This window comes from Passer montanus, unplaced genomic scaffold, assembly GCF_014805655.1.
Source record: "Passer montanus isolate IOZ18808 unplaced genomic scaffold, ASM1480565v1 scaffold2, whole genome shotgun sequence".
NCBI lineage: Eukaryota > Metazoa > Chordata > Aves > Passeriformes > Passeridae > Passer > Passer montanus.
This window is the reverse complement of record NW_024366591.1, coordinates 14,002,707-14,028,413: the sequence shown is the minus strand read 5'-3', so window position 1 is coordinate 14,028,413 and position 25,707 is coordinate 14,002,707. Positions and strand designations below refer to the sequence as shown.

The window sequence follows — 25,707 nt, the reverse complement described above, 5'->3', positions numbered from 1 at the left end:
TCCTGGAATTAGAAATTTCTGAGTTAATTAGGGTCCTACAGGCTTCAGAAATATTAGTGGCCTAATCAGAGAGAGCACTCTCAGTGTCTCCATGGTATCATTTATGGCGCTGACAGAAGTGCTCCAGTTTATTTACTCACTTGGCAGTTGTCAGCAAAAGACACTTTTACAAGAGCAAAAATTAAGATGTGTTGACAGGGTGCTAGAATTAGTTTCGTGGCTTGACTGTCCCTCACATCCTGGAGTCTGTGGCACTGCTGCACTGCCTGAACACAGCACCACTAAGCAACAGCCCATGCGAAGGTTCAGCAGAGATGTTCTGCATTCATGCAGCAGCTCAGGGCCAGTGCCCAGGGTCTGAGGGCTTTCATGACTGTAGGGCTGTGCCTTTCATTTGCAATACGTAAACAAAACCTTCTCATTAGCAGTTTTAGAGACAGGAGGAAGTAATCTGAAAACTGTCTGATTGATAGCCTCGCTTCTAAGGAAGCAATGCACATTCAAATGTTACCTACCAGGGCAGTCTTCAGCTGCCACCAGCACAGGAAAGCAAAGCTGCTTTAATGTGGTGAAAGTTTGCCAATGCTGCCAGAAATTGGAATGATAAAACTATAATCACAGGTCAGGATAAAATTCTGTCGGTCCAGTCGTGTGGGAAATATACAGATAAATTGTCGGTACCCTGCTGAGAGAACTCTTGGTATTGGTTCTCTGCCCTGCAGGTGGCAAAACTCAGTAATACATTCCTTCTAATAAAAAAAGAAAAAAAAATCTCTTATAGTTATTCAAGTGTGAGAATGTAGTACAATATGTGTTTACTTCATTATTTTTATGTGCAAGGAAAAGGAGCATTGATAACTCTGACTTATGAGGGAGGTTTATTGGTGGGGTTTGTGTACCCCGCTTTTTTTAATACATTTTGTTGTTTAAAATGAAAGTTCCAGTACTTGAGCAAAATTTAAATGAATTGATTATGGTTTATGAAGTGCAGTTCAATCAACAACACTGATTTGGATTTTTCTTTAAATTGATTTTTATGTAACAAAATTAAGTATGTAGGTCAGTCTTCTGTCTCTCCATGACAAGTGGCAGTATTTGTTGCTGTCTCTCTTCTACATCAATTGTTACTTGTTCAGGGTGGGTTGCTGTTTAAACTATTTTGTGTTTCTCCAGCTTTCTCTTGCTTAAATGTTACTAAAGTTTTTGTGTCATAGTTTCATTCTTTCACTCTCTCTTTTCTTTTTTTATTTTGTGTCTTCCTTACAGTCCTATCACTCTCATCAGTATGTGGCCAGAGCAATATGAGTGAGTATGCAGAACCCCTTTATCTGCAAAGTTTCATTTGTCACTTGTTTTCTTTTGGCTCAGTTGCAGCTAATCTGATGTCCCTGAATTATAGGGCACAGCTGACCCAAAGCAATAATGCCCTCAGGAATATAGTGCATGTATTTAATTGTCATCAGTCTAACTTGATTTAAAAATAATGTTGTCTATATAATGAATTGCTTTAGACACCACTAATTTTTTTATTATTATTTTTAAACTAGTCCTTCCCAGTCTCCACAGCTGTTTCATGATGACACACACTCCAGGATAGAACAGTATGCTACTAGGTAAGAGAGACATGGTTTCTCACTACTCTGTTGCATTTTGTGGTTGATTCCTGCAGTTTTAAATACACACTACTGGTTGGATATTATTTTTTAAAAAGATATCTTTCTCTGTACTTAGAAGTGAGTCGAATGTTCTTAAATCATTAGGTTCTTATTATGATAATATTAAATGTAAAATACATGTGTTAAATCTATCATCTCTCATACAGAATGGAAGCTATTGCAAAATTGCATCATTTCTAAAATGTGCCATTAATGGTTTCTTTTTTTCATTTTTAACCTTTGAAATAAACGGAATTTGTTCTATATACAACTTTTCCCAGTAGGATATTAGATCCAGGGTTCTGTTTTCTTCTGTAATAGGCTCGTGCTCTGCATTACTGTTGGCTTTTAGCAGAATAGGTTCTAATTACAGATGTTGTGGCTTTTGTGGAGTCACCCTAGTCCTCTTGTGTTAAAATGTCTGTTTTGCTAAGTCCATCTCAATGTCTCTGTGTTTTGTTAACTCTCTTCTGTACATTCAGAGCTGGTGATCTGAATGTACAGAAGAGCATCATTAAGGCAGGAAAAGACCTCTAAAATCATCAAGCCCAGCCATTAATTCAGCATGACGGTGTTCAGCACTAAGTCATGTCCCCATGTGTCCTTTGAACACTTCCAAGGAAGGTGGTTCCAACTCTTCCTTGGGCAGCCTATTCCAACACCAGACCTGCTTTTCACAGAAGAACCTTTTTGTAATATCTAGCCTAAACCTCCCCTGGCACCACTCGAGGCCATTGCCTCTCATGTGGAGTTAAGGGAATGATGATGGCGTTAATGTTTCCCCAGAGGCACCCACTCAAAAATAAGTACCATGGGAACTGACTCGGTTTTTCTTTGGGTGGTTTTCTTCTTGTATCTGATCTTCACAACTGAAAAACAATTCTAACTTTTTCACTTCTTTGAATAAAAATTCAGAGTGCATGTTTAAATTAATAGCAGTCTTATTTATGGGCACCTTAAAATTCTTCAGACCAGTTTCTTTAAATGCCCAAGATATGCTGCACTTGATCTTTGCAGCAAGAGAAAATAGGGCAGGAAATAAGGCTGAAGGGCTACCCACAGTCAGCCTATTTTTTTTGTCCCCCAACAGCAAGTATTTTCATGCTTCATTAGTAGTATAGCACAATGACATACAAAGTCATTACACTGCTTTTCAGTTATTTGAAACATGCCATTCATATTAATCACCCAACATTTCTTTGAATCTATAACTTAGGCCATGTTGTAATCAATTAAAACCCCTGAACCAGACAAATTTCTCTAGAGAGATGAAAGAATTTTCAGTCTATCTGTGTCTTTTCAGCCTGTGGTGTCACAATACTGCAGCTTTTTGTGCCCAGGTAAAGCTCAAAATCTGGACTCTCATTAAGGATCAGTAGAGATCTTGGGTGCAATAGCTGTTTTCCCTCTCCTCCCCCTCACCTCTTACCAGTTCTGCTTAGGGTGAGATTAGCTGAAGGTGGACTGCTCAGTTCTGAATTATCATTCAGAATACAAACCTGTTATGTGCCGACATTGCTTACCAAAATGGAAAACTTGCTACTAATTGCCTCATAGGTAATCTGTTAAAACTACTCAGGATTATTTTTCTTCTAGTAATAAAATCTAGAAAAAAATACATAATTCAGTGTCTTTCATATAATTTTTATTGTGTCCTTTCTAGTTGAATCTGTTATGTATATATGGCATTTAAAATAGTAAATCTTTTTTATTGTCCTGGTCTTTTCAGCTAAGCATCTTTAAAGAAATATTATCAGGGCTTCAGTGCCCAGCAGAAACAGTATATTAGGGCTTAAAGCCTTCACTGTCACTGGTTGGAGAACATTCAACTCCCACTTTTCTGTTTACAAAAATCCCCTGCCTGGAATCAGATACCGTCTCCCTGTTCTGTTGAACAGGGAGAAATTCCCTCTGAGTTGCTTCTAATTTCCTTCCTCAGCTTTCAGTTTTCATCCTACCTTAAATGCTTTTTGCCACTCTGGGGTCCCTTCCCTGTCTCTCTGTGTTCCCTGATTAGGGCCTTCTGCTGGTTCCATATAGTATCCCAAGCAAATCCTCATTAATGATGGAGATCCTAAATGTGACGATAACTGTGTAATCTGCACTTGTGAGTTGGGATATCTGTCAATCACTAAGGGATTCAGGGCAGGCCCTTCTCTCTTAAAAGTAATGGGGGTTGTACTGCTTCCCTATGTGACAAAGGGACTGTGAAGATTAATTTCAAAAATTATGTTTCATCAAAAGCTTTAAAGATGCTGAGCATAGCAGCTTTATAAAGGTGACTTGTAAGCATGTTGCTCACTGTGAACCAGATTTGTTTGAGATGTCCTACAGCAGAATGATCTGATTTGTCCTGAGTCACTTCAGAGATTCTCTTCCCTTCAGGGAAGATGTTGGAGCACAATGTCCCACCCCAGCCAAGATGAAATAGACAATCAAGTTGACATCCAGTGTGTGCCTTCATTTATTCTTCTTCTTTGACCGCAGGAATAGTAACAAATGTAGAGAAGGGAAAACTTGCTCCATTCTAAAAGAAGTTACCAGAGTTCCCTGTTCTTTAGGGCCTTGCACACTCCCTTCAAAAGGAAGTTTGAAGATGTCTATAGTAATGCATAGTGCACTTGAAAAATTATATGTGAAATTAAGATGTCTTTATAGTAAAGGAAATAGCCTTATTTGGTGCAGTTGAATATATGTGTAGAGCATTAAGTGTTCCAAAATTTTTATGTACATCTCTTATGTACATAAGGTATGTATTTCTTGGAAACCTGAATAGATAGAAAATTTCTGCTTTGATTTTAAAGAACTGTGTGACCTTGTATACCATCTGATAATCTGGTCTTTTTAGATTAATTGCTTCCAAAATGTGGAACTGTAGGCAATGATTCCCTATAATTATACTGCTTTTTGTGGTTTTTTATAGGACTTGTCTGTCCACAGTGTGGTATTATTTGCTGAGCATCATTTCAGATGTTGGATGTGCTATATTTAAAAAGAATTCATCCTCTTTTGTTAGTCCAGCTTTAGAAAATTCAAAAAGAAAACCATCTGTGAAAACATCTCTTTAACTAATTTTGCCATGCGAGTTGTGGTGATGCTAATGATAATTATGATAGAGGGAGAAAATACACTTTTTTGTTGTTGTTTGGCAAGTAGAATTAATTAATCATAGCACAAGTTTATCATGAAAGTCCTCTGGATTATAGGTTTTCATCACAAAATCTAGACGTTTATTCCTAATCATGTATACAAAGATTGCCATATCTGAGCTGTTTCTAAGTGGAATTGATTTTCCCACTGCCACTGTTTAAATTGTGCAGCATGTTATCTGAAAGTCGTGGTCTTTTCCTGCCTTTCAGGCTTGCACAGATGGAAAGGACCAATGGCTCCTTCCTCATGGACAGCAGCTCCACCACAGGAAGCGTGTAAGTAACTCAGACTCACTGTGCCTCTCAGGAACTTTGGTTATAGGTTCATGCTAAAGTCTTCAGCAGTTCTAACACAGGACTTAGTCCCAGTGAGAGCAGCTAATGAGTCCCAGGATGCCTCCATAAGTTTAATTATTCCAAGCACCAGTTGTAGAAATTGGTGGTGTTCACTTGACAGTGTGTGGGAACTCTGTCAACCATTCTGCTTCAAAAGTGAGAGTATTTCATGTGACTCATAAAAGGTCATAGCTCTGTGCATTCTACTTTGTATTCCTTTTCTGCTTTTATCATAGTATAATAGAAAATAATCCTTTTCTAGGCTTTTTCTAGACCCTAGACAACTTTCTTATTAAAATAAAAAATCATCTGTACTTTGAAGATTCTTCTGAGCAAGAACAGTGTTGCTGCTTCTTGTTTATATTTCAATTTTCTGGCTGCTGATCCATCTGTTTGTACCTGGAATTGTCCTGTGTAGTAAATATAGTCCTACATTAATTTTACCAATTTTCACTTCTTTTTTTTTTTTTTTTTTAATTATGTGCCACCTTTACTGTAAAACTAATTAAAATGCATTGGTTCTATGCTTGGAAAACATAGAACCTCTTGAACTGCTGATTAATTTAATAATTTTTTTAAATGTAGAAACAAATGTTTTAACCTCACTTCATCATCAGTTCAGTTAATTAAATCAGCATCGTAGGACTCTGCCTCTTCTAAGTTATTAGCAAATACCATCAGCATTTTTAAAGGGGAAAACTGAAATTGTTCTTGTTCAGCTTTAATTAAAAAATACTGTTGGTCTTAGTAATACTTTCATTTACTGTTTTAAAATTTAATAATGAAATTTTTCTGTCTTACACTATTAGTGTGCCAACAATTTGAGATTGAAAATACTTTGCTTGAAAGAAGCACATGCTTCTTCACAAGAATACATGCTTGAAAGAAACCCTTTAAATGTTGCCTTTTTCCTGATTAATTAACTCTATTTACATACCAAATAAAACTTTTTCATGCAAACTGTTTTAATGTGTTTCTGTCATTGGCACACTCACCAGTGAGAGAAATGCAGCCAAATATTCCCTTTTGATTTCTCTTCCACAAAAAAAAGAAGAGCAAACATACTGTCATTTGGCAGGAAAGCTGCAAACTTGAAGACAGCTAAATGCTCATACACTTGAGTTGTGTATTTGGAAATTAATGAGCCTACTCATACAAAGACAAAACAACCATCCATCCCAAAGGCAGGGTGTATGCTTGATTTTTATTGGCAAATCAGCTGTGGATTTTAAAGCATTTTCCCTGCATTCCTTTTCCTTAGAAAAAGAATCAAGATGGAAAGCTCGTGTACCAATGAGTGAGAGGGATCTCTGAATTTGGGTCTCAGTCAGGGGTTTGTTGCGCAAACAAAATATGGGCAAAAAAGTAACCTTGTACACAAGGGCACCTTCTGTTTTATTTGCAGATGACTGTGCATGCTCTCATTAAGGCATAAGTATTGAAGTACTCAAAATTCTGAAGGCCTGTGGTTTAAAGTTTAAACTATATTCATAGAATCATTTATGTTGGAAAAGACCTTTAAGATCATTAATCCAACTGTCCAAGTCCACCACTAATCCATGTTACCGAGTGCCACATCTACTTCCCTTAAATGCCTCCAGTGATGGTCCCTCATCCACTGCCCTGGGCTACCTCTTCCAGTGCTTGACAGCCCTTCTTGATGGAGAGGTTTGTTCAGGGAACTACAGAGCTATAAAGTTTGTATCCCAGTTTGGATCAGAAATTGCTGAAATTTTGGGAGTTTAGGATTATTGTTCAAACCTATTCTTATTTTTTTAAATGCCACTTATAGAAATGGGGGTGGTGTAACCATTCTTATATGGATAGAATTCAAAGGAGCAATTTGAAATGTGAATACATGTTTTTTCAGTTCAGATGTAGAGCTCTGAGCCAAACTGCTTTTTTTTTTCAGTATTATTTCAAACATTCAGGAAACAATTACTAATTTGGAAATCAAATTCTTTGGTTCTCATAATTGGATTTCTGCTTCATGATCTTATTTTTATTGGTCCTGAAGAGTCCTTCAGTTTACTGAGGCAGTGTTGCACTTGATTTTGAAAGTTACTTCTTTGGTCTTATCAAGTTCACAATACTTTTAACATTCTTCATGCTTCAGAGATTATGTGTAAGAAGTCATCTGCATTTGAATAAGAGAACTTCTGCTCTAAGTTAAACATAATGAGTTTGTTTTCAGGAACATTTTGCAATATGCCATTTGATTAAGAAAGCACTCATCAAGGATAATTCTTGGGTTTTAACTAACCTGTTTTCTTGAATGTCATTGTGACTTTTATCTCTCTGACTAAGCCTTTCCTGCCCTCCCCTTTTCAAAAGATATGTGAGGTCCATTAAAAAATGCATATTCCTTAATCAGAAAAATAGTTGTAGATAGGAAAAAAAAAGGCACAGTCTCTACTGTAGTATGTCCAGCTTCTTTAAAAACATTCTAATGCTCTCATGCATGAACTTTCTGGTACAAATACACTGAATAGAAATGTTTTCTTTTCATGTCATCTTCTCCTGACATCAGTTCTAAATGTTTAGGCTAGAATGTTGGGACGGATTTTATTTGGCTTTAATTCATGCAAAAGCATCTCTATCTTTAAAGCAGACTTACCTATTCGTAAATGAAGATGAGCTTAAATAAAAAATTAAGTCTTTACAACTAGAAATGATAAATAGTTCTAACAGAAAGCTGTGCTTCACAATTTGATAAATCGTGCTGTATTAGAATGAAAATAAAAATTGTTAGAGGAATAGGACAAGAGGGTAACTTTCCTATTCCTGTAAGGTATGAACTATCCTAACCAGCCCGTGCTGAAGGGAATTGCAGTGGGCATAGTATAAATACTTCCAGAATAAATGCAGATGCCTAATAGCTGTTTTCTGGTTTGTGCCTTTACGAGCAGTTATGTTCACATCCGCAGCATTGTTGATGCTATTTTCATACTCATCTTAAGGCAGAGTTGGAACATATCTGAAATTTTACTTCTTAGGGGACTCTGCACTCAGGTTCAGAAGTGAAGATCATTGATACTTTTACCTGGCACTGCTACTTAATGTGGTGTAAGTCAAACTGGAGCCTCAGTATGTAGTAACTGAGTACTGTGACATGATGTAAGGGGTTGAAAGGTATCTTGTCCCAAGGAGAAATTAGTTTCATTGCATGGCAAAATCAGGAGAAGAGCAAGTAAATTAGATAAAGTATTTTTGGGTACCTTTTGCATCCTTATTCTAGTATGTCTCATAGCATCAGTAGGTCAAGGTACGCTTTATTTGGATTAGAACACATGGTGCTTAGTACGAGATCTACAGCAAAAATGAAAATTGTCAATGAGGTAAGTTCACAAATAGCCACATCTTCCTATCTTTAATCAAATTGAGAAGTTTTCTTAATCAGATAAAATAATACACTGCTGAAAAGTGATGGTAAAGAAATCTATATTTTCTTTCTATAACATAGTCCAAAAAAAGAGAGGTTATATGCAGCTTTATTTGCCTCGTTTCCTCTATGCACAATGCATGTTTTAGAATAGACATCTTGAAAATATATGTCCACAAAGAGAATATGATCCTTCAAAGGCTGTTTCCCCTAGGCTTCTTTGTTGGGGTGTTCTTTTCCTCTGAGATATACCTCTTTCAAGTCTGACCTTCTGGGATGTCTTGTTTGCTGCTTTTTACTATGGTGAAATGCAGAATAGGAACTGCAGCCTCTGCTGTCAAAGGACTTTGTGTACTTCTACTTGTTCCTCAAAGCACACAGGGTATTCAATAAAATAACCACCAAGAAAGAATGAGCAATTAAATTTTACATGATGCTTTTATTTTGATTGCTGATCACCATCTCCTGCCACTTCAACAGAACAATGTCCCAGATTCTCAAACTGAAAGCATTTGCCTGGCATAGAACAATGACCTTATGTTTCAGGTCATTTGAAGCCCTGTCCTGGGACTTCTGTGCTCCTAATGAATCTATCCTAATTATAGTCATGAGATTTATTGGTGCAGGTTCAAGGTTGTGTTTTTGTAAACTAGTAATTTTGCAAGACAGACCAAAGGTAGAAAACATGGTGAAAATACAGTTTTGCTTCAGAAGACTTCCTTTATCAAGCACCTGTGAGAAAAGCATGCTGTCAGTTGCAACGTGTGATGCCTAAAAAAAGAGCAATCAATATTCACAGCCTCTCCAGTAGGCTTTCTGAGGCTCTGAACCAGTGGGAGAGAAGGGAAATGCAGCTTTTTCTAGACTGAATAACTTTGAGACCAAAATATAAAATTTCCTGTATTTAGCTGTATTGATCTCATCTACTGGATCGCAATACAGTACATAAGCATTTACTGTGTAAACTGTTCTTTTAAAAGCCTTTATAGGTTTCACTAAAAATTGAAGTTACACCTAATGCAAAATCTTAACAGAGTCTCAGGTTTAACAAATTCCAATAAATTTAATAAATCCAGCTTTACAGAGCCTTATTTTAAAAAAGATCCAGTTTAAATTTTGTTTATAAACTATTTCACCATTTCAAAACATACACAGCAGCTTTTTGATGCCTAATGAAAATAACCAGACTAAACTACATCAAGTGAACGTTTCCTGACATCATCAACACCCTTCCTGACATCATCAACACCCTTGCTGTATGTGTAGTCACACAGTATCACTTTAAATTTTGTTTATAAACTATTTCACCATTTCAAAACATACACAGCAGCTTTTTGATGCCTAAGGAAAATAACCAGACTAAACTACATCAAGTGAACGTTTCCTGACGTCATCAACACCCTTGCACAAAAGAAGGCTGTATGGGTAGTCACACAGTATCACTTGAATTCACATGCAAACAGTGTTTTGAAGCCTGGATGATAAAGCTGTGTTCTCTCACCTGCCTGCTTTAACTCTGTTTCTGTGCTTGCCCAAGGTGTGACATTGAATTACCGTCACTCTTGGCTCGCTGTGGCCATTTCACTCACAGGGTACTCTGCATGCTTTGCAGGGCTATTTGAAGCCCCCAGAGGGGTTACATCACTTTGGCAAAAATTTTGTTAAAAGGGGTAGGGTATTTTTGTCAGAATGACTAAAGGGTATAGAAGTATAATGAGGTTTTAATTATCACTTTGGGACTGGATCCAAACTCCATTAACTGCACTAGCCTTTGTTTTAATTTTAAGTAGACATGGACTATTAATGAAAAACACTAGTGATTATGAATTTCCCTGAGATCACTCAAGTAGTGAAGAAGATAAAGCAGTTAAAGGCTTTTTTTTGTTTGTTTTGTTTTGTAGATAAGGGGGGGAAAGGAACACTGATCTGTTTCTTTCTGTTTCTTTTTCAGCTAACACTATTGGATGTCACTATTTTTTAAGGACTTAAATGCACATGCAATCCCAATTGCATTTAACTCTCTCTATATATGTATTTAATGAAAAACTCATTAAATTTATTCATTTGCAGGGAAGATCCATGTTGTCATTTCTGTACTGACAACAGCCAAGACAGCTAAGAAATGAGTGAATGTACATTATTTTCTTTAAACTTTCTACTAATTTTTAAAAGCAAAACTCAATAATTAGGTTTTTTCATTCAGTGGGCAGAACTGTCACTGGCTATATTTTTTCTTGTTTGGATATTTTTCAGCAGACACAGTGTTACTGATGTAAATTTATTTGATTGCACAAGTCTAAATTTTCAAGTCTCAAAGACAGGTTGGAAAGTGGAATCCACATGATAGCTTTGGGTAGATAGTGAATAGTTATCCTTGGAAATAAATAATTTGGTGCTGTTCTACCATGAGATTAGTCTTCAGTACAAATTTTGTCTTAGGCAGTACTACAAAGAACCAAATCATTTCGCTAAATGATAAGTTCTTTTCCAAGAGAGACACAGCAGGAATCAGGATTTATTAAATATTTGGCTTTCTTATCTTGTTTCTAATACTGATGATGCATTTCAATTAGAATTTATATACTGAGCTAACAGTAGATTAACAGGATCAAGTAAGATTTTTCATTTCACAAACAGTATTTTTGCAACTCTCATCTGTTCCTGTCATGAGTGTTTTCTCCTTCTGTGCCAGGAGTTGGAACTTATTTCTGAGGTACCCCCCCAACCCAAATGCATGTCCCATAAGACACCTAATGAGTTTCACTTGTACATGCATTTATTTATAGACTATTTCTCACCACAGAAATAGCAGCTTTTACTTCCAGGGTATACTTTTCTACATAACTGGTTTTAGTATTCATTCAAATGAGACAGTACATTTGGAAATTCTGTGATGAAAGATGTTAAATTGACTGACAGGAATTTTTTTAAAGCCTCCTGAAAAATCTCCATTGCACTTTTATTTGGAAAATAAATACTTTGCATACAGTGAACTTCTGATATTTTGCATGTGTTCGTAAAGGCATTCCTTAAGGATGCTTTTCATTCCCTAACCAGTGGATAGCAGAATTTGCAGCTGCTACTTTCCAACAACAGGAGGAAAAAAGCACATAAAATATTTTTAATGTGAAAAAGTCTCTTTTCTAAATAATATCAGAATATGTGTGTGCTGCTCGTGGGTGTGTCACTCTGCTCTGACCATGCTTTAACAGTAGGAGATCCTTAGGGTAAAGTCTGTACCAATAATTCATGATATCATAACTTGTGCAGTATCTGGTTTGTAGTCAATTAAAGGAAATAATTTAAGGAGGGTTTTCTTCATCATTTTTACTGCTGCAGCAACTTCTCTCTTAAAAATGAATAGTATATGTTTTTCTGTTGTTGATTCTTGAGTAACCAAGATAAATTTTTCTTGAGTAACCAAGCAAGTAAACTGGTTTTAGGATGTGGTATCTTTCATTTTCTATCCATCTGACTTTATTTATGGAGAAAAACCAGCAACTTGGAAAGTAAGGCACATCTGTACAAAACCAAATTCACTTGGGTATTAAAGCATAATTGAAAGTGTCAGGACTTCTGTATCTCCTTACCAGAAGGTAATTTCATGTGAGCCAGGAGGAGGACAGTGTTATAGTTTATTTCTGTCCCTGAACCTCTAAGAAGGAAATCTATTACCAATACAGAATTTCAAGGTCCTGTATGTGTATATCAAAATAGGGGGAGAAAAATTGAACTTTTTTCTCTAATTTTAATGGGACTTTTTTGTTCTCTAATCATATCAGGTAAATTGAGCAAACCAAAATTATCTCCTAAAAATTTCAAACATGTCACATATTGTTAAAAAATCAGTCTAGAAGATGCTTGTTTGTTTTATTTTTTTTAAGGCATTTCAAATCAGTCAACTTTAATTGCTGATTCTTGTTTTCACTCATTCTTTTCGGGAGACTAGAAACATTCGTTCTTTATGCATAGATTAAACTAAACTGATCCCTTACTGCAAATTAATATTTTTTTTCCCTTTGCATTATATGTTTATGTGGTTTCCTTTCAGTATGTTTTTCAGGCTTAATTTCGTCTGGCTTAGTCTTTTTCCATAAACAAACAAAATCCCTCATCTTGATAGAGATGTTTGCTCACATAATAAATGCTTTACTGCTCTGTCTTTATCTGTGTTGCTTTATTGTTTCAGAGAGGATGAGCATGCCCTTATCCAGCAGTATTGTCAGACACTGGGAGGAGAGTCACCTGTGAGTCAGCCACAGAGTCCTGCTCAGATACTCAAGTCGGTGGAGAAGGAAGAGCGGGGAGAGTTGGAGCGTATCATTGCTGACCTTGAGGAAGAGCAAAGGTCTCATAATCATTGTACTGGTGTCTGAATTGTCATTTTGTTGCTGTTTGAGCCATGCATGTGCTATGTTGAAGATGAGAAAGACCTAGAAGTTATGATTTTAGCAAATAAAAAACCCAAACAACAATCCACAATCAAGGCAATATATATTGTGCATAGGCTGGCTCTGTTAGAAGAGGGAGGTGTCAGAGAAGAAATAAATTAGTTTCACTTTTACTTCACTGCCTTTTTTTCAATCCCCCATAAAACACAAGTCAACACATTGTCTTTGTTTGAGCTATTTGTATTCTTAGTTGGAGATGCTAACAGTGTTTGATCTGAGAATTCTTTTAGTTTCATTTACTTGATCAAATTCTTTTATTTCCATTCTCCTCCACTTTTCAATATCCCAGGAGCCTGCAGATAGAATATGAGCAACTAAAGGAGCAACATCTTCGGAGAGGAATAAACCCTCTTGCATCACCTCCTGACTCTGTTGTGTTACCTCAGCATGCTTCTGAAGATGCCGAGCTCATTGCTGAAGCTAAACTCCTGAGACAGCATAAAGGTCGCCTGGAAGCAAGGATGCAAATATTGGAAGATCACAATAAACAATTGGAGTCTCAGCTTCACAGGCTACGGCAGCTACTTGAGCAGGTACATGTACGCTTTGCCCCATATTGTTTCTGGACAGTGGATTTCTTGGTGGAGCAAAGGCATTGACATTATAGTGCAGGTATTTGCACCATTTACTCTTGGTCTGCTACAATCAGTCATTTCTAACGAGATGTTTTTTGTTACCCTCTAGTATTATATATATAATACTCATGATAAATGTCAAATAAGCAGAAAATGATTGCAAGTGCTGGAGTGATCATGGGAACTTAGGAAACACTGAGAATAACTTAATTAAAAAGCATGGGGAGAAAATATAGATCCTACTCCAAGTAATGATGCCAGCCACATTCCATGTTTTACTTCAGTTTTACCAGATGCTTTCCTTAAATAATATGTTTATTTGTTATCACAGTTAGTCACTCAGGCCTCTCATAACATGCCAGAGACAGATGGTCAAAGATATGTCTGAAATACAAAGGAGCAATTCAATTAAAAATCCAGTTCCTCTTGAGTGGCATATCACCAGTAAGCTACAGCAAAGTGGTCTTTCACACAAGCAAATGCTGGAGTAAGAAACTTTCAGCAAGTGCTGGTAGCTGGAGATCATAGGGTTTCCATGTTGGCAGAAGGAGCACTGATTGCTTTGGAAGTCAGCATGTGCACACCCGGCTTGTAAAAATAACAGAAGCATCATACACCATAATAACAGGAGCAACATAGGTGTTGTTAGAGATGGTAGTTTGTACTATATCAGGTGTGGAAGCTTGACTAATGAAGATAAATTTGTATTAATATTTTCTTCTAATTAATCATTGTGTTTGGGTCAGAGTACAGTAAGGCAAGTATTTCCTGCCTTCCATGAGTCAGATGTAGTAGGGGATTTAACTAAGCCAAGAAACAGGCTACATAAACCAGGTATTAAAATGGCCCAAGTTCCTGCTGTACATCATACCCTCATTACAGGGATTAAGGTATTTGCTGTTTGTTTCACTGGCTGACTTTGTCAATTTTCTAGGCAGGTTTGGCTCAATAGGATTTAGATGCATCTGTTTCAATAATTTATTTCTCTACCCCTTTAGCAGAGTAATTTTTGTTGCTACTGTTATTCTAGCATTTTAATCAGTATTTGAGTAGCTGTAATCTTTCATAAGGAAGATAGTAACTGGTGCATTGTTAATAATAATTTATAAACTAATGATCTTGGGATATATGGCCAATACTTGGTCTTTCAGAGAAGGGTTTAAAATCTGCAGAAAGAAACATGGTTGAATAGAGCAGAGAAGTTCTGCCAAACCCATGGTCCCTTGCAGCTTAGTGCTCAGAGCAGAAACTTGTTCACCCCTTAAAACTCTTTTTTTCCTTTCCCTAATGTAGCTGAGGATGATCTCACAATTCTGTAATATTTTTGAAATCCTTACACCAATCTTAGTAACACTTTAGGGTATACATCTTTGTTGTGATAAAATGGGTGGGAGAAGGGACAGTAATTCTTATAATTTCTGTCTTTGGAATTTTCTAGGCATTCTGCAGCTTTTGGGTTCAGATAGGGTAAAGCAGAATAGAGGTGACATTTTTCAAAATTTCTGACTGTTTACAACTCATTTACTGTATACTGTTGCTCTTTTGCTTTCTGTCCACATTGTGGACTCTCTGTGGGAGTCATGCCATCCTTCTGATTGTCCCAAGTATTATTTCTTAAGGTCTTTGTTTCTACTCTGTCATTTAATAAAGTGGCTCAGAGTCAAGTATATGAAAAGATCTGCATTATTTCTTTTATAACCTGTCTTTTCAATGTGCCTTTCTATACATATCATTACTTAATTCACCAGATGTTTTACAAGCTATTTCCAGAATGTTGCAGCTACTCCCCTGATGGGGATTCTGAAATTATAAATAATTTAAATTTTAGTAATGTTCTTTGAAGTTTATTTTGACATTGATAGAATTATGAAGCAACTGATTTCTATTACTGCCCCCTTTCTGAAAAAAATGACCACTTTTCAGCATGTTTGTGTTCTGTCAGCTTGGCCACTACCTTTTAGGACAGCCTTTATCTCTTTCACTGCTTGGGGAAGGACTTTATTGGAGGCCTACTTATAGTTATTTGTTTCCTTTGCTTTTACTGGCTGTCCCAGTTATTTTTAGGAGATTAAAGGAATACCTTTTCTTATTAATGAGATGGATGATTTGCAAGAAAGACACTCATAAGTCTCAATCTCAAAATATATAACCACAATAAAATTACTAGTATTAAAGGACACAACTGTCTTACAGCAATATCTTTGCCATGGCTGGCATTTCATGCCATCTCTGTTTGCCTGTTCTATCAACAGCAGCTCTCCCCATTCCTCTTCTCCACTAGCCTCCTAACTGGTGTTTTATACCACTGAGTATAAAATACTGCGACTTTTTTTTTCCAAAAGATTGGAGTGACTCTGTCTACACAAAGATATGGGGGTAGAGAGTTTATGAAATTTGGAAACTTTCATGTAGTAACTGCTTAATCTAGATGAGAGCATTCTAGGACATCTTTAGAGAGCACCTTCAGCAGAAATATGCATGCATCCTCACTGCACATTTGTCTACTTCAGGTCACAATTCTGAGGTTACCATACTATTTTTACTTTAGCAAGCCCAAAGGATTGGTACCTGTCACAGAATGTTGTCATTTTTGTCTGCCTGATTGATTAGGGTGCCAAAGAGGAAGGTGAAACAGAACTGGCATGTGACAGCTTTGATACCAACATGTTAATCAGACAGAGAAAAAACAAAGTATCCATTCTCATTTTTCTTTCTTCAGCCTTTATAGATACTGCATTTGCAAAGTCAAAGTGAGGCCTATTATGAAGGGCATTTAAAGTCTGTTTGGATTTTTCTCTGTTTTCTTTGAGCTGCTGAATAGAGACTTCATATTGGATGTGATATTGAAGTTAGTGGGGGCTGAAATCATCTGTCAACAGCTGTATGATCAGACAGTGAGTAAATAGGGGCTGCAACTCTCTCTCCAGCTGAAAGCAGAAGAGCTTTATCAGAAAAGCACAGGAGAGTTTGTTTCTTTTATAGCTGTGAGAAAAATTCTGGAGGAAGAAGAAACATCTGTAATGAATGTGATAGTAAAGTTGGCATTTTTGAGGTTTCTGGTGATTCAGACTGGGGACACTGAGGTTTAGTTTGGTTTTTACCAAAGCAGCAGAAGTTAAGGAAAAAGCAGGTATGTCTTAGCTGTCCATTAAGCCACAGGGCACTTCAGGCTCTTCTTTAGGAAAGACACCAGCAGGAGGCATAGTGAAATAAGGCACTATAGATTAGAACTGGTTGAAATAAATGTCTCCTTTGGAACGCTTTAAAAACTGCTGTAATATAGAAACAAAATCCATCCACAAATTTATTGTTTTCTGGAGAAGGATTTATTTGTCCTTTCATATCCTTGCTTGTTTTTACCTAAAAAGAAGATTGAAAACTCCCTGGACTGGAGTTGGAAACATCTCCCTTATCCCTATAGAGGCATACTCAGTATCCCTGCTTTTATTTCTTTCAAGCAGCAGCAGCTGTATAATAATAATCTAGAGTTATTTGGTTTTGGTTTCTGTCTTAAGGGCTATCTGCTGAGTTGTTTTGAATAAGAATACATGAACTTCATGATGCCTGAAGTGGGTTAGGATGAAAGAGCTCTTATTTTGTAGGTGTTATATAATTGGAGTCAAATAGAATGTGATTTTCTACTGCTATTTTTCTCAAATTCTCCAACAATAAAATTGTTAAATCACGTAAATACATGCCAGTATATCTATATCTTCAACTGGTTTGCATTTAACATTTTCCAGTATCTGGTGATTTTACTAAGGCAATTATATCACCACAAAACTTCACTTTCTGCTCCAAACCCCACTCTTCAGCTGCTTAACAATATTGTCCTTAATTTGGAAGAAGAGTTTGATTTGTTTAGGCTTTTATTTTTATTGCAATCACTGGAACTATGCAGTGCATCATTTGTCAGTATATTTAAATGGAAATGAAGTAATCAGGTATTGTCATCTGATTAGAAGATGATAGTGTTGTGGGTTTTGACTTGTTTTTAAATCCAGCTGCAATGTTTCATTCTGACTGCTGCAGCAACCTATGGTACATCAATGTAAGATTTTCCTCACAATTAAGGTTTTCCAAAGTATGTTTTGTTTTCTCTCAGTTTATCCACTGATAATGCTTGTGCTCTGCAGTGGTCTTTTATCACTTGCAATAGAGCTACTAAGTGGTACCTTGACTAACTCATCACCTGAGTTTGTAGGCATTTAGTTTCTGTCTATCAACATGAGCTGCTGACTTTGCCATGCCTCACTATCCTTGACTGAGCCTATGTGTTGCTGTGCTGCAGTTTTGTCTGTCCAGCACAGATCTTCTCATTAATCTGTGCACAATTTATTCATAGTTGCTGCTTGAACAGGGCCAGAGGATGAGATTTACTCCAGGTGAAAGTTTGCATTTTGGATGATTCGCATTCTCCCTGTTCCTCTGTTTGTGGGGTGGGCAAGCAGTGACTCCACTGCTGGAGTAGTTTTTTTGTTCTGTATTGAAGGGACTCTTCACCTGTGGAGAATTTGCTTCCTCTCTCTACCATTACAGCTCTAAAATTTCAGGCAATGGTTCCTGGCAATACAGAATTGCCTGGGTTAAGGTATCCCAGGCTTCTCTGATTTAAAATCACCACACTCATTTTACTTAAACTCTTTAGCTGGTACTGAGCAGCAAATTACTTAACTGCCTGATAGTAATTCACTGTTCATAGAAGTGTCTTGACAGTGAAGTCCTTCTCTGGCTTGAAAACATTTCCAATTTTCTTTGTCTCCTATGCAGACTAAAATTTCTTGATTTATTCATTTAGTCAAAGCTGGCCTTTAGTATTGTCAAGCTGAAAGAGAATATTTAGAGGAGTTTTACTGAAGATTGTTTTTGTTAGGTTGGAAGCGATCTCAGCAAATTGAGTATTTCAATTAAGGCTGTGAAGTGCAAAGGAGCAAACTTATGCACAAATTAACAGCCATTCTGTATTCTAACTGTGCATCAAGTCTCATAGCTGTTCTAGGTACTTGCTCAGTTTTGGAAAGATCTTAAAAGCAATGATCTTTTGTATTACTTCAGCATCTGCTTTTGATAGATTTACTTAAATAATCTGCTCCTTAAGCTGTTCAGAAGTAATCTCATGATTTGCAATCAAAAAGATAAGTGATAGCAGCAACAATTTCAGTTAAATTTACCTCAGATGTCAATATTATTTCATTTATTTATGGTTTTTTTCAGAACAATCACTTCTAGAGCTCAAATATTGTATTACCAGTATCTTCCTTGAAGGAATTTTTAAAATAAGAAAGGAAGGAAAAGATGGGGAAAATGCCTGAATAAGGTCCCTTCCAATATTTCTGAGCTGCTATGGCCTTTTCTTATTTTCTGTCCATATATGTATGTATATATGTATGCATATTACATATACATTCCATGTATACTTAAATGTAATCTCAAATACCAACATTGTTGCAGCTAAATGTAATATCAATTTCAGTGATTCTTCAAGTGAATTTAAGAGTCCAGAAAAGCATCTTTTCAAAGTGTATAAGTTATTTCTCATAATTTTCAGGAGTCTGTGTAGTACAAGTTCCTGCAAATTTGGTGTCTTCCACAAGGCTGAGAAGCAGCGTCAGAAGGAGTGTTGGCTGGCTACCACTTTTTAGATTTAATGAAATTAATTAATTTAATTTAATGAAATTAAATCTAAAAAGTTTTGAATCTGTCTTGAGTCTTCATTCGATTCTGGAGTTCTACAATCAGGAGTCTGTGTAGTACAAGTTCCTGCAAATTTGGTGTCTTCCACAAGGCTGAGAAGCAGCGTCAGAAGGAGTGTTGGCTGGCTACCACTTTTTAGATTTAATGAAATAGTTTTGAATCTGTCTTGAGTATTCATTTGATTCTGGAGTTCTACAGTCTTGTGATTGAACAGCTGTTTCTAAGCATGTTTAGTCATCCTTGTAAAGCTTTTTATGGGCCCCTAGCTGAATGTCCTGTTTGTGTGTGCATATGTGTGTACATGGGTATATACCCCTGCAGATAAACACAACCCAAATGATCCCATTGTGTAGTCTTTCTGCAGAGCTGGACTGGGAACCTTGGCATACTGTGTATGTTACATATTACATTGTGTTTTTGTGATGCAACAGAATGTTGTTTTTAACAAGACCGTCAACTGGAGTCTTGTAAGAGCTGTACTTAAGTCTAGATTTTCTTTTAACAAATTCTTTTTTTTGGTTTTTTTTTACCCTTCATCACTTGTATGATGAAGGGTAAATTTTCAATAGTTTGGAGGACAAACAAGAAAGAGCACATAAAAAAAGGAAAGGAACAAGATGGCTGCATACTAGCCTACAATTAAATTATGTGGATACAAGTAACCTAAATTTGTGTCTTCTTGTCTTTGATGCAGCCCGAGTCAGACTCCCGGGTCAATGGCGCCTCCCCATGTGCTTCGCCCCAGCACTCTGCCCTGGGCTTCCCACTGGAGCAGGACACAAGCTCACACTTCCATCAGACAGGTGAGTGTTCTGATCAGATAACGTGCTCATGAGGCCGTAGGTGACTACTGCATAGGTTTGTTGGTACCTTCTGGACAGATCTGTAAATCAAAAGGAGCGGATCTTTGCAATGCTTCTGCTCGGTGCAGCTGGAGGTGTGGCTCCCTCACACTTGCAAAGGGCTGTGGTATCCTAAGAATCCACGTGACTCTGAATTACAGACTTTTGTCAATAGACTACTTGGTTCCAGCTGTTCTTACCAAGTGAATTTACTGGGCAAATCCATCCTCACTGAAAGGGGAGCCAGACTTCATTGGACTGAAGTGGCCAAGAGCTGTTTGTCCAGTACATGGACCCAAGTAATCTGTCAAATGCAGGACCAAATGTCCAAATCATATAATCTACACTTGCTATGTGCTTTAAAAAGTCTTGTGTAACCTCTGCTTATCCTGGTATTTTGATGTTCCCATGCCCAAAAGGTTCACATCTTTAGGAGTAATTCAATATTTATGGGTACAGGCTCTCCACATGAAGGGATTTCTTTCTCGCTTGGAAGATTATTTTAAATTCTCTGGTATCAGAACTCATTAATTTCACCATGAGTTAGCAGAAATAACTGCAGACCATTGCATGGACAAAAGTAGGGGAAAAGAGAAAATATTTTTCTCAAATTATCTTAGGTATAAATTCCTCCTGTTTCTGTTTTTAAGCTTTGTGTTATAGATGAAATATTACTTTGTTTCTGTAGAAAACAGGAAAAATATTCTCTTGCATACTGAACAATTTTCATTCAGCATTAACATATGTTTTTCCTTTACCTGGAAAAACATGGGACTTGAGTCTGATTTCATGCAGTATGAAAGATGCTGTCCACTAAAACTACCAACAACACAGCCAGTTATGTTCCCTAACCATTCTCTTAACTAATTTTAAGCATCATTTTTCAAAGAGATGGCAAGGGGGATTTTAGCACTACTGAAATGGCTGGTACATATTGAATAGAAACCATCTAAAAGATAAATGTTGGTATTTTTTTCAGAGAAAAAATGGTGTGTGCACTCTGAAAGTTGCATGACAAATTGTCTGCAATTGGAACAGAATTTTAATAGAGTAGCTACTGAGTTTAATTCCCTCATCTCGTAATTTTATTTAACTGTAAATGTTTATATACTGTTACTTGCTGGCAACTTCTAGTTAAATCCTGGATGCAATGGTTAAATTTTAATGAAAGAGAAATGAGTTTGACTGCAAATCAATAATGTAACTTTCATGTCCTCTCCCAAAGCTGGCAATTATCGATGATAGTTCCTGCACATTACAAAGGTTTCAGGTACTGTTTTCCCTTGAAATATAAAGGAGTAATTAACTGGAATGTTGGCTAAGAATGCCTTTTAGAATGTTGTTGTCCTTTTATTTTTTTTCTCCTCCTGTTACAAAAATGATTTTTTGTTGTCATATCTGCAGATGACTTGTTAGTTCCACCTCATGATACCAATACAGATCTAACAGATGTTATGGAGCAAATCAACAACACATTTCCAGCTTGTTGCTGTAAGTTTAACAAAATATGTCTCTGAGAATCATATTGAATTTCAGGTGGTCTTTTGAAAAAAAAAATCATTCTTGTGGTATTGATTAGGAAAATAAATATCTCTGAGGAGATTTCTTGTGTAGATATGCAAGCTATATAATTCTGTCCCTTAAAATTCCTCAACAGACACTGCTTTTGAGGATAAATAAATGTTTTCAAATGGAAGCAATTCACTATAAGAAAAACCTGTAGCTCAGCGTGGAATTTTCAGCAGTGCCCAAATAAGGAGAAAGACATCTAAAATCTCACTAGCTGCTGATGAAAACCTTTTGTAGAACTTAAGTGAATACAGAATCCAGATTCTGAATGCAATTTTTGTAATAAAGCTTGAAAAAAAAGTTCTTAGACAATTAGTCCTTAGACTAATTACTGAGGTAGTTATTAAATAGATCAGAGGAAATCTGTGAATGCAGCACATAACACTTTTTCCTGCGTAAATGCATTGGAAGTTAATATTTTATTCGGTGTCTATTAAAGAGAGATCAAAAGGAAAACCAGCTTGTTCCTATGCATGTCCTGTATCAGCTGACATACATTTCCCCTGATCCTCCTTCCAGTGTCACTGACCTTGCAAAAGTGAGAATCTGTCTCATGTATTATGGTGGGTTTTGTAAAATACATTTATACATATATATGTCTTTCTCTATATATATTCCAGGTCTTTTGCTTAGAAAAACAGTAGGGAAAACTTTGATATATTTGCAAAACTGTTGAAAGTTTCAAATGAAATGTAATAATAATGATCAGTTTTAAAAGGCAGAAGTCAGAGAGTGGCTGTTTATGCCCAGTCCTTTTGGAACCAATCAAGACTCAGCCCTGTGCTATTTCATAAACTCTATGAACCCTGTTAAAACACCCCTTTTATCCCTTGAACACACATTGCCGCATCACAGAAGATGCACTTGCATGTTTTGAAAAGCAAATCAGGTTCTAGCAAACAAGGTCGTGTTTCAGCTGTCCTTTTTGATTTTTGATGAGTTCAACAATTCAGAGCCCCTTGTTCTGCAAATTAAGGTTTTGATTCTAAGGAGCATCTCATTTGAGGTCAACAACTAGTGGAGCTGCTCAGCACACCTCAAGGTGTGTGTATTCAAATTGGTATAATCAGGTATAAAATCCAACTCAAGCATTTGTTCTTGGTTTTGCAAATTACTGTCTTGCTCTGTGACTATACAGCTACATTGTCATTTGGCCCAAATGAATTTAAAGCAAATTGCATTGTGTTAGGACAAGCTTGGTAAGGATGGCCGTTCTCCAGGACTGGAAAACAGAAAAAAATTCTCTGATTCCATGAACAAACACCTTGAATGAGACAGGAGAATACTGCAAGTGAAAACCATGACCCCTTCATATTGTCTATCTGAGCATTTAAGATTAAAAGGAGATACAGTTCCAAATTTCATGTGATTTTTCCCCATTGTCAGCTTAAACCACCTTGCCCCAGTTAGTAGGTACTGCTTATGTTTGTTCTCATTCAGTCATTCTATAACATCTTTTACTTTGAAGTAAATTTTTTTAACTGTCAGATTCATATCTTAAATGTTTTAGAAGCCTGGAATGAGGATTATTAGTCTGACCTTCCCAACAAAGTGCATTAGACTCTGGGTTTTGCTAAGGAAGATCATGGCATACTATCCAAGTCCACTATCTTTTCCTGTGGCCATTTGAGAGGGATCTGTTTTCCTGGCTGGACAATTGTCAAATCTGTTCTGTAAGACTTCGGATGTAGATTCCACGGACTCTCTAGACATCACATTATTCCTAACCTTAAAGAATAATGTCCTTAGACTCTTTATTATATCCAAGCTCAATTTTATCAATACAGCCTTCATGTGCAACATCTCATGTCCAATTATTAAAAAAAAAAATCAAACGAGAAAGTAAAAATCTTCCTTCAAAATCTCATCTTTACTTGTCTCTTCTGCCATGGCCACAGCCTCCATCAAGGAGTTACTAGCATCTGAGCCTTATGCAGATAAATTTTATCCCATTTTGACTGTTTAACAAAGACAGAAGTCTTGCTTGTTTTCATGGGTTTCAGGTTATAATTCATCTTGAAATTCATGTTTCTATTGATGTCAAATATCCTTTATGAAGCAGTTCATAACAGCATATAGCCAGCAATACTTACAATGGTGGATTTTGTTGTTTTGTGGTTTGGATTTTTTTGTTAGTTTTTTGGTTTTTTTCCATCAGATCCACTGGTCATGGATATAATGCCCCTTTTTCCTTCCTTATTTATGTCATTGGTCCTCAGAAGCAGGCAGGTGTACAGCACTGTTCAAAAGTCTTGTCTGTGCATCTGAGTGATGTCCAGAGCAGAGCATTTTAAACAGATGATACTGTAATACATCACTCAGGCATTCTGATATAGCTACAGATGGTGAAAATTAAGCAATCCATATTAACTATATTGTTATAATGCTATAAATTTGTTAAAACTAAGTTTATGAAGAATTCAACCATTGCAACACATTTCTTGTTAAATGTTTAGTCTTTTAAAGATAACTTTTTTTTTCTTCTGTAGTATGTGTTTTCCTGATAATAACTTTGTTTTTAAACTGTCAAGATGCAGAATTATGTAAATTTCTAACCTTTTTTTTTTCCTATTTGCAGCAAGTTTCGCTGGCAGACCACAGGTATGAGACGTGTTTACATACTTGCATAGACATTGGAAACAAAGTAAAGCAAGTGAAAAGTTCCAGTAGAACAAAGGGGTTCGGGTGGCTTTTGTCTACATTTTTCTGTAGGGGTCTATTTGGGAGCTAAACTGATACCAGAGGAAAGCCAAATTCCAGAATGTTATAGGTAATAGAAAATTTCTACTAGGTCAGACAGCGCCACAGGTATTATGGTTCCGCAGGTCTGTGCTGCTATCCAGATGGAACCTGCTTGCATTTATTTGAGCCAATTAGTTTAAAGCCAGCAGCAGCTTGCAATATCAGAGCTGGTTCTTGCAAAGACGTCCATATGTCCTGGTGCCCACAGCTCCGCTTGCAGGACCTGTGGGCACCAGTGCACGAGGATCAGGAGCCACACAGCACCTTAGGCTTTAAATTAAACAGAGTAGGCAACCGCTTCAGCAAGGACTTTTAACACTGCAATATTGTCGGCTTAGATTTCTTTTAAATGTTTGCCTCAGTTATTTGCTAAGTCTTAGGCCATTACATGTACATTTTTAAAATGCAGGGGTTTTGTAAGATGATGCACAGTCCTGGGCTGACTGAGCCTAGAGCAGGTAGAAGTTTGTGTTGCTGACACGTGGTACTGATGCTGTTTCTCATCACGACAGGCCATGTGAGGTGTTCCTGGGGATGACAGCCAGTGCTTCTGGCGTGCAGCACAGCCCTGTTCTGCATCTGCCGGCCACGCGTTCCGCCTCATCACAAACCCGCGCGGGACCCCGGGACGCGCCGTGCGCTCCGACCGCGTGTTCCGCTTGAAACAGTACAACACTGAATACCCAAAGAAGAGGATGTTGTTTTTATAGTATCTTTTTTTTTTTTTCCTTCTTCCCTTTCTATGCAACTGTAAATTAATGAGCAGTGGAATATTTGTCACTGATTTGTATAAATATACAGCCAGGGGAAAAGGGGCAGGGGCTTTATATACGTTCTTTTTGATAATCGTAAAGAGAACTGCATAAGGAGTTTGGAGCAAAACGTTATGTTTATACATTCCTTTCAGCTCTTTGCTTTTGCATTGTAAAGTACCCTTAGTTATATTCTCACACATGTAATACTCTGTACTGATTATTTGTATGCTAACCTTATGACCACACAGATTTCAGAATATCCTTGCATTGTTTTCAGCGTTGGCATATGAAGTTCCCATAATCTGCATCATTGTTACTGGTTAACAACAATTATCATTAGGTGCAAGATACAATATTTTAACTCAATTAAACAAGGTAAACTCTCATTTCAAGTCATAATTAGCATCCTTATGTACCTAAGTGGTATTTTTAACTTCTTTTTTTGTTATTTCCAGACAACACTCCATTTGGAGGATTATTTTTTTAAGCTTTATTTTACTTTGAATCGGGAGATAGCTAAAAAGAGGACTTAGATGATAGCTTAAGTTGGTTTTAGT

At 36.8% G+C, this 25,707-nt stretch overlaps 1 protein-coding gene across 1 annotated transcript in view; it reads left to right on the top strand.

Annotated features, from left to right (window-relative positions):
* The window catches only part of UTRN (utrophin), a 303,831-nt gene extending 278,805 nt beyond the window's left edge, over nucleotides 1-25,026 (top strand). The window contains exons 66-74 of the mRNA XM_039706856.1: nucleotides 1,267-1,305; nucleotides 1,548-1,613; nucleotides 5,015-5,080; nucleotides 12,712-12,870; nucleotides 13,263-13,506; nucleotides 19,937-20,045; nucleotides 21,489-21,575; nucleotides 24,232-24,254; nucleotides 24,908-25,026. Coding sequence (XP_039562790.1) covers nucleotides 1,267-1,305; nucleotides 1,548-1,613; nucleotides 5,015-5,080; nucleotides 12,712-12,870; nucleotides 13,263-13,506; nucleotides 19,937-20,045; nucleotides 21,489-21,575; nucleotides 24,232-24,254; nucleotides 24,908-24,916 — 802 coding nt within the window. The 3' untranslated portion in view covers nucleotides 24,917-25,026. The remainder of the gene's footprint in view (nucleotides 1-1,266; nucleotides 1,306-1,547; nucleotides 1,614-5,014; nucleotides 5,081-12,711; nucleotides 12,871-13,262; nucleotides 13,507-19,936; nucleotides 20,046-21,488; nucleotides 21,576-24,231; nucleotides 24,255-24,907) is intronic.
* The last annotated feature ends 681 nt before the right edge of the window (nucleotides 25,027-25,707 follow it).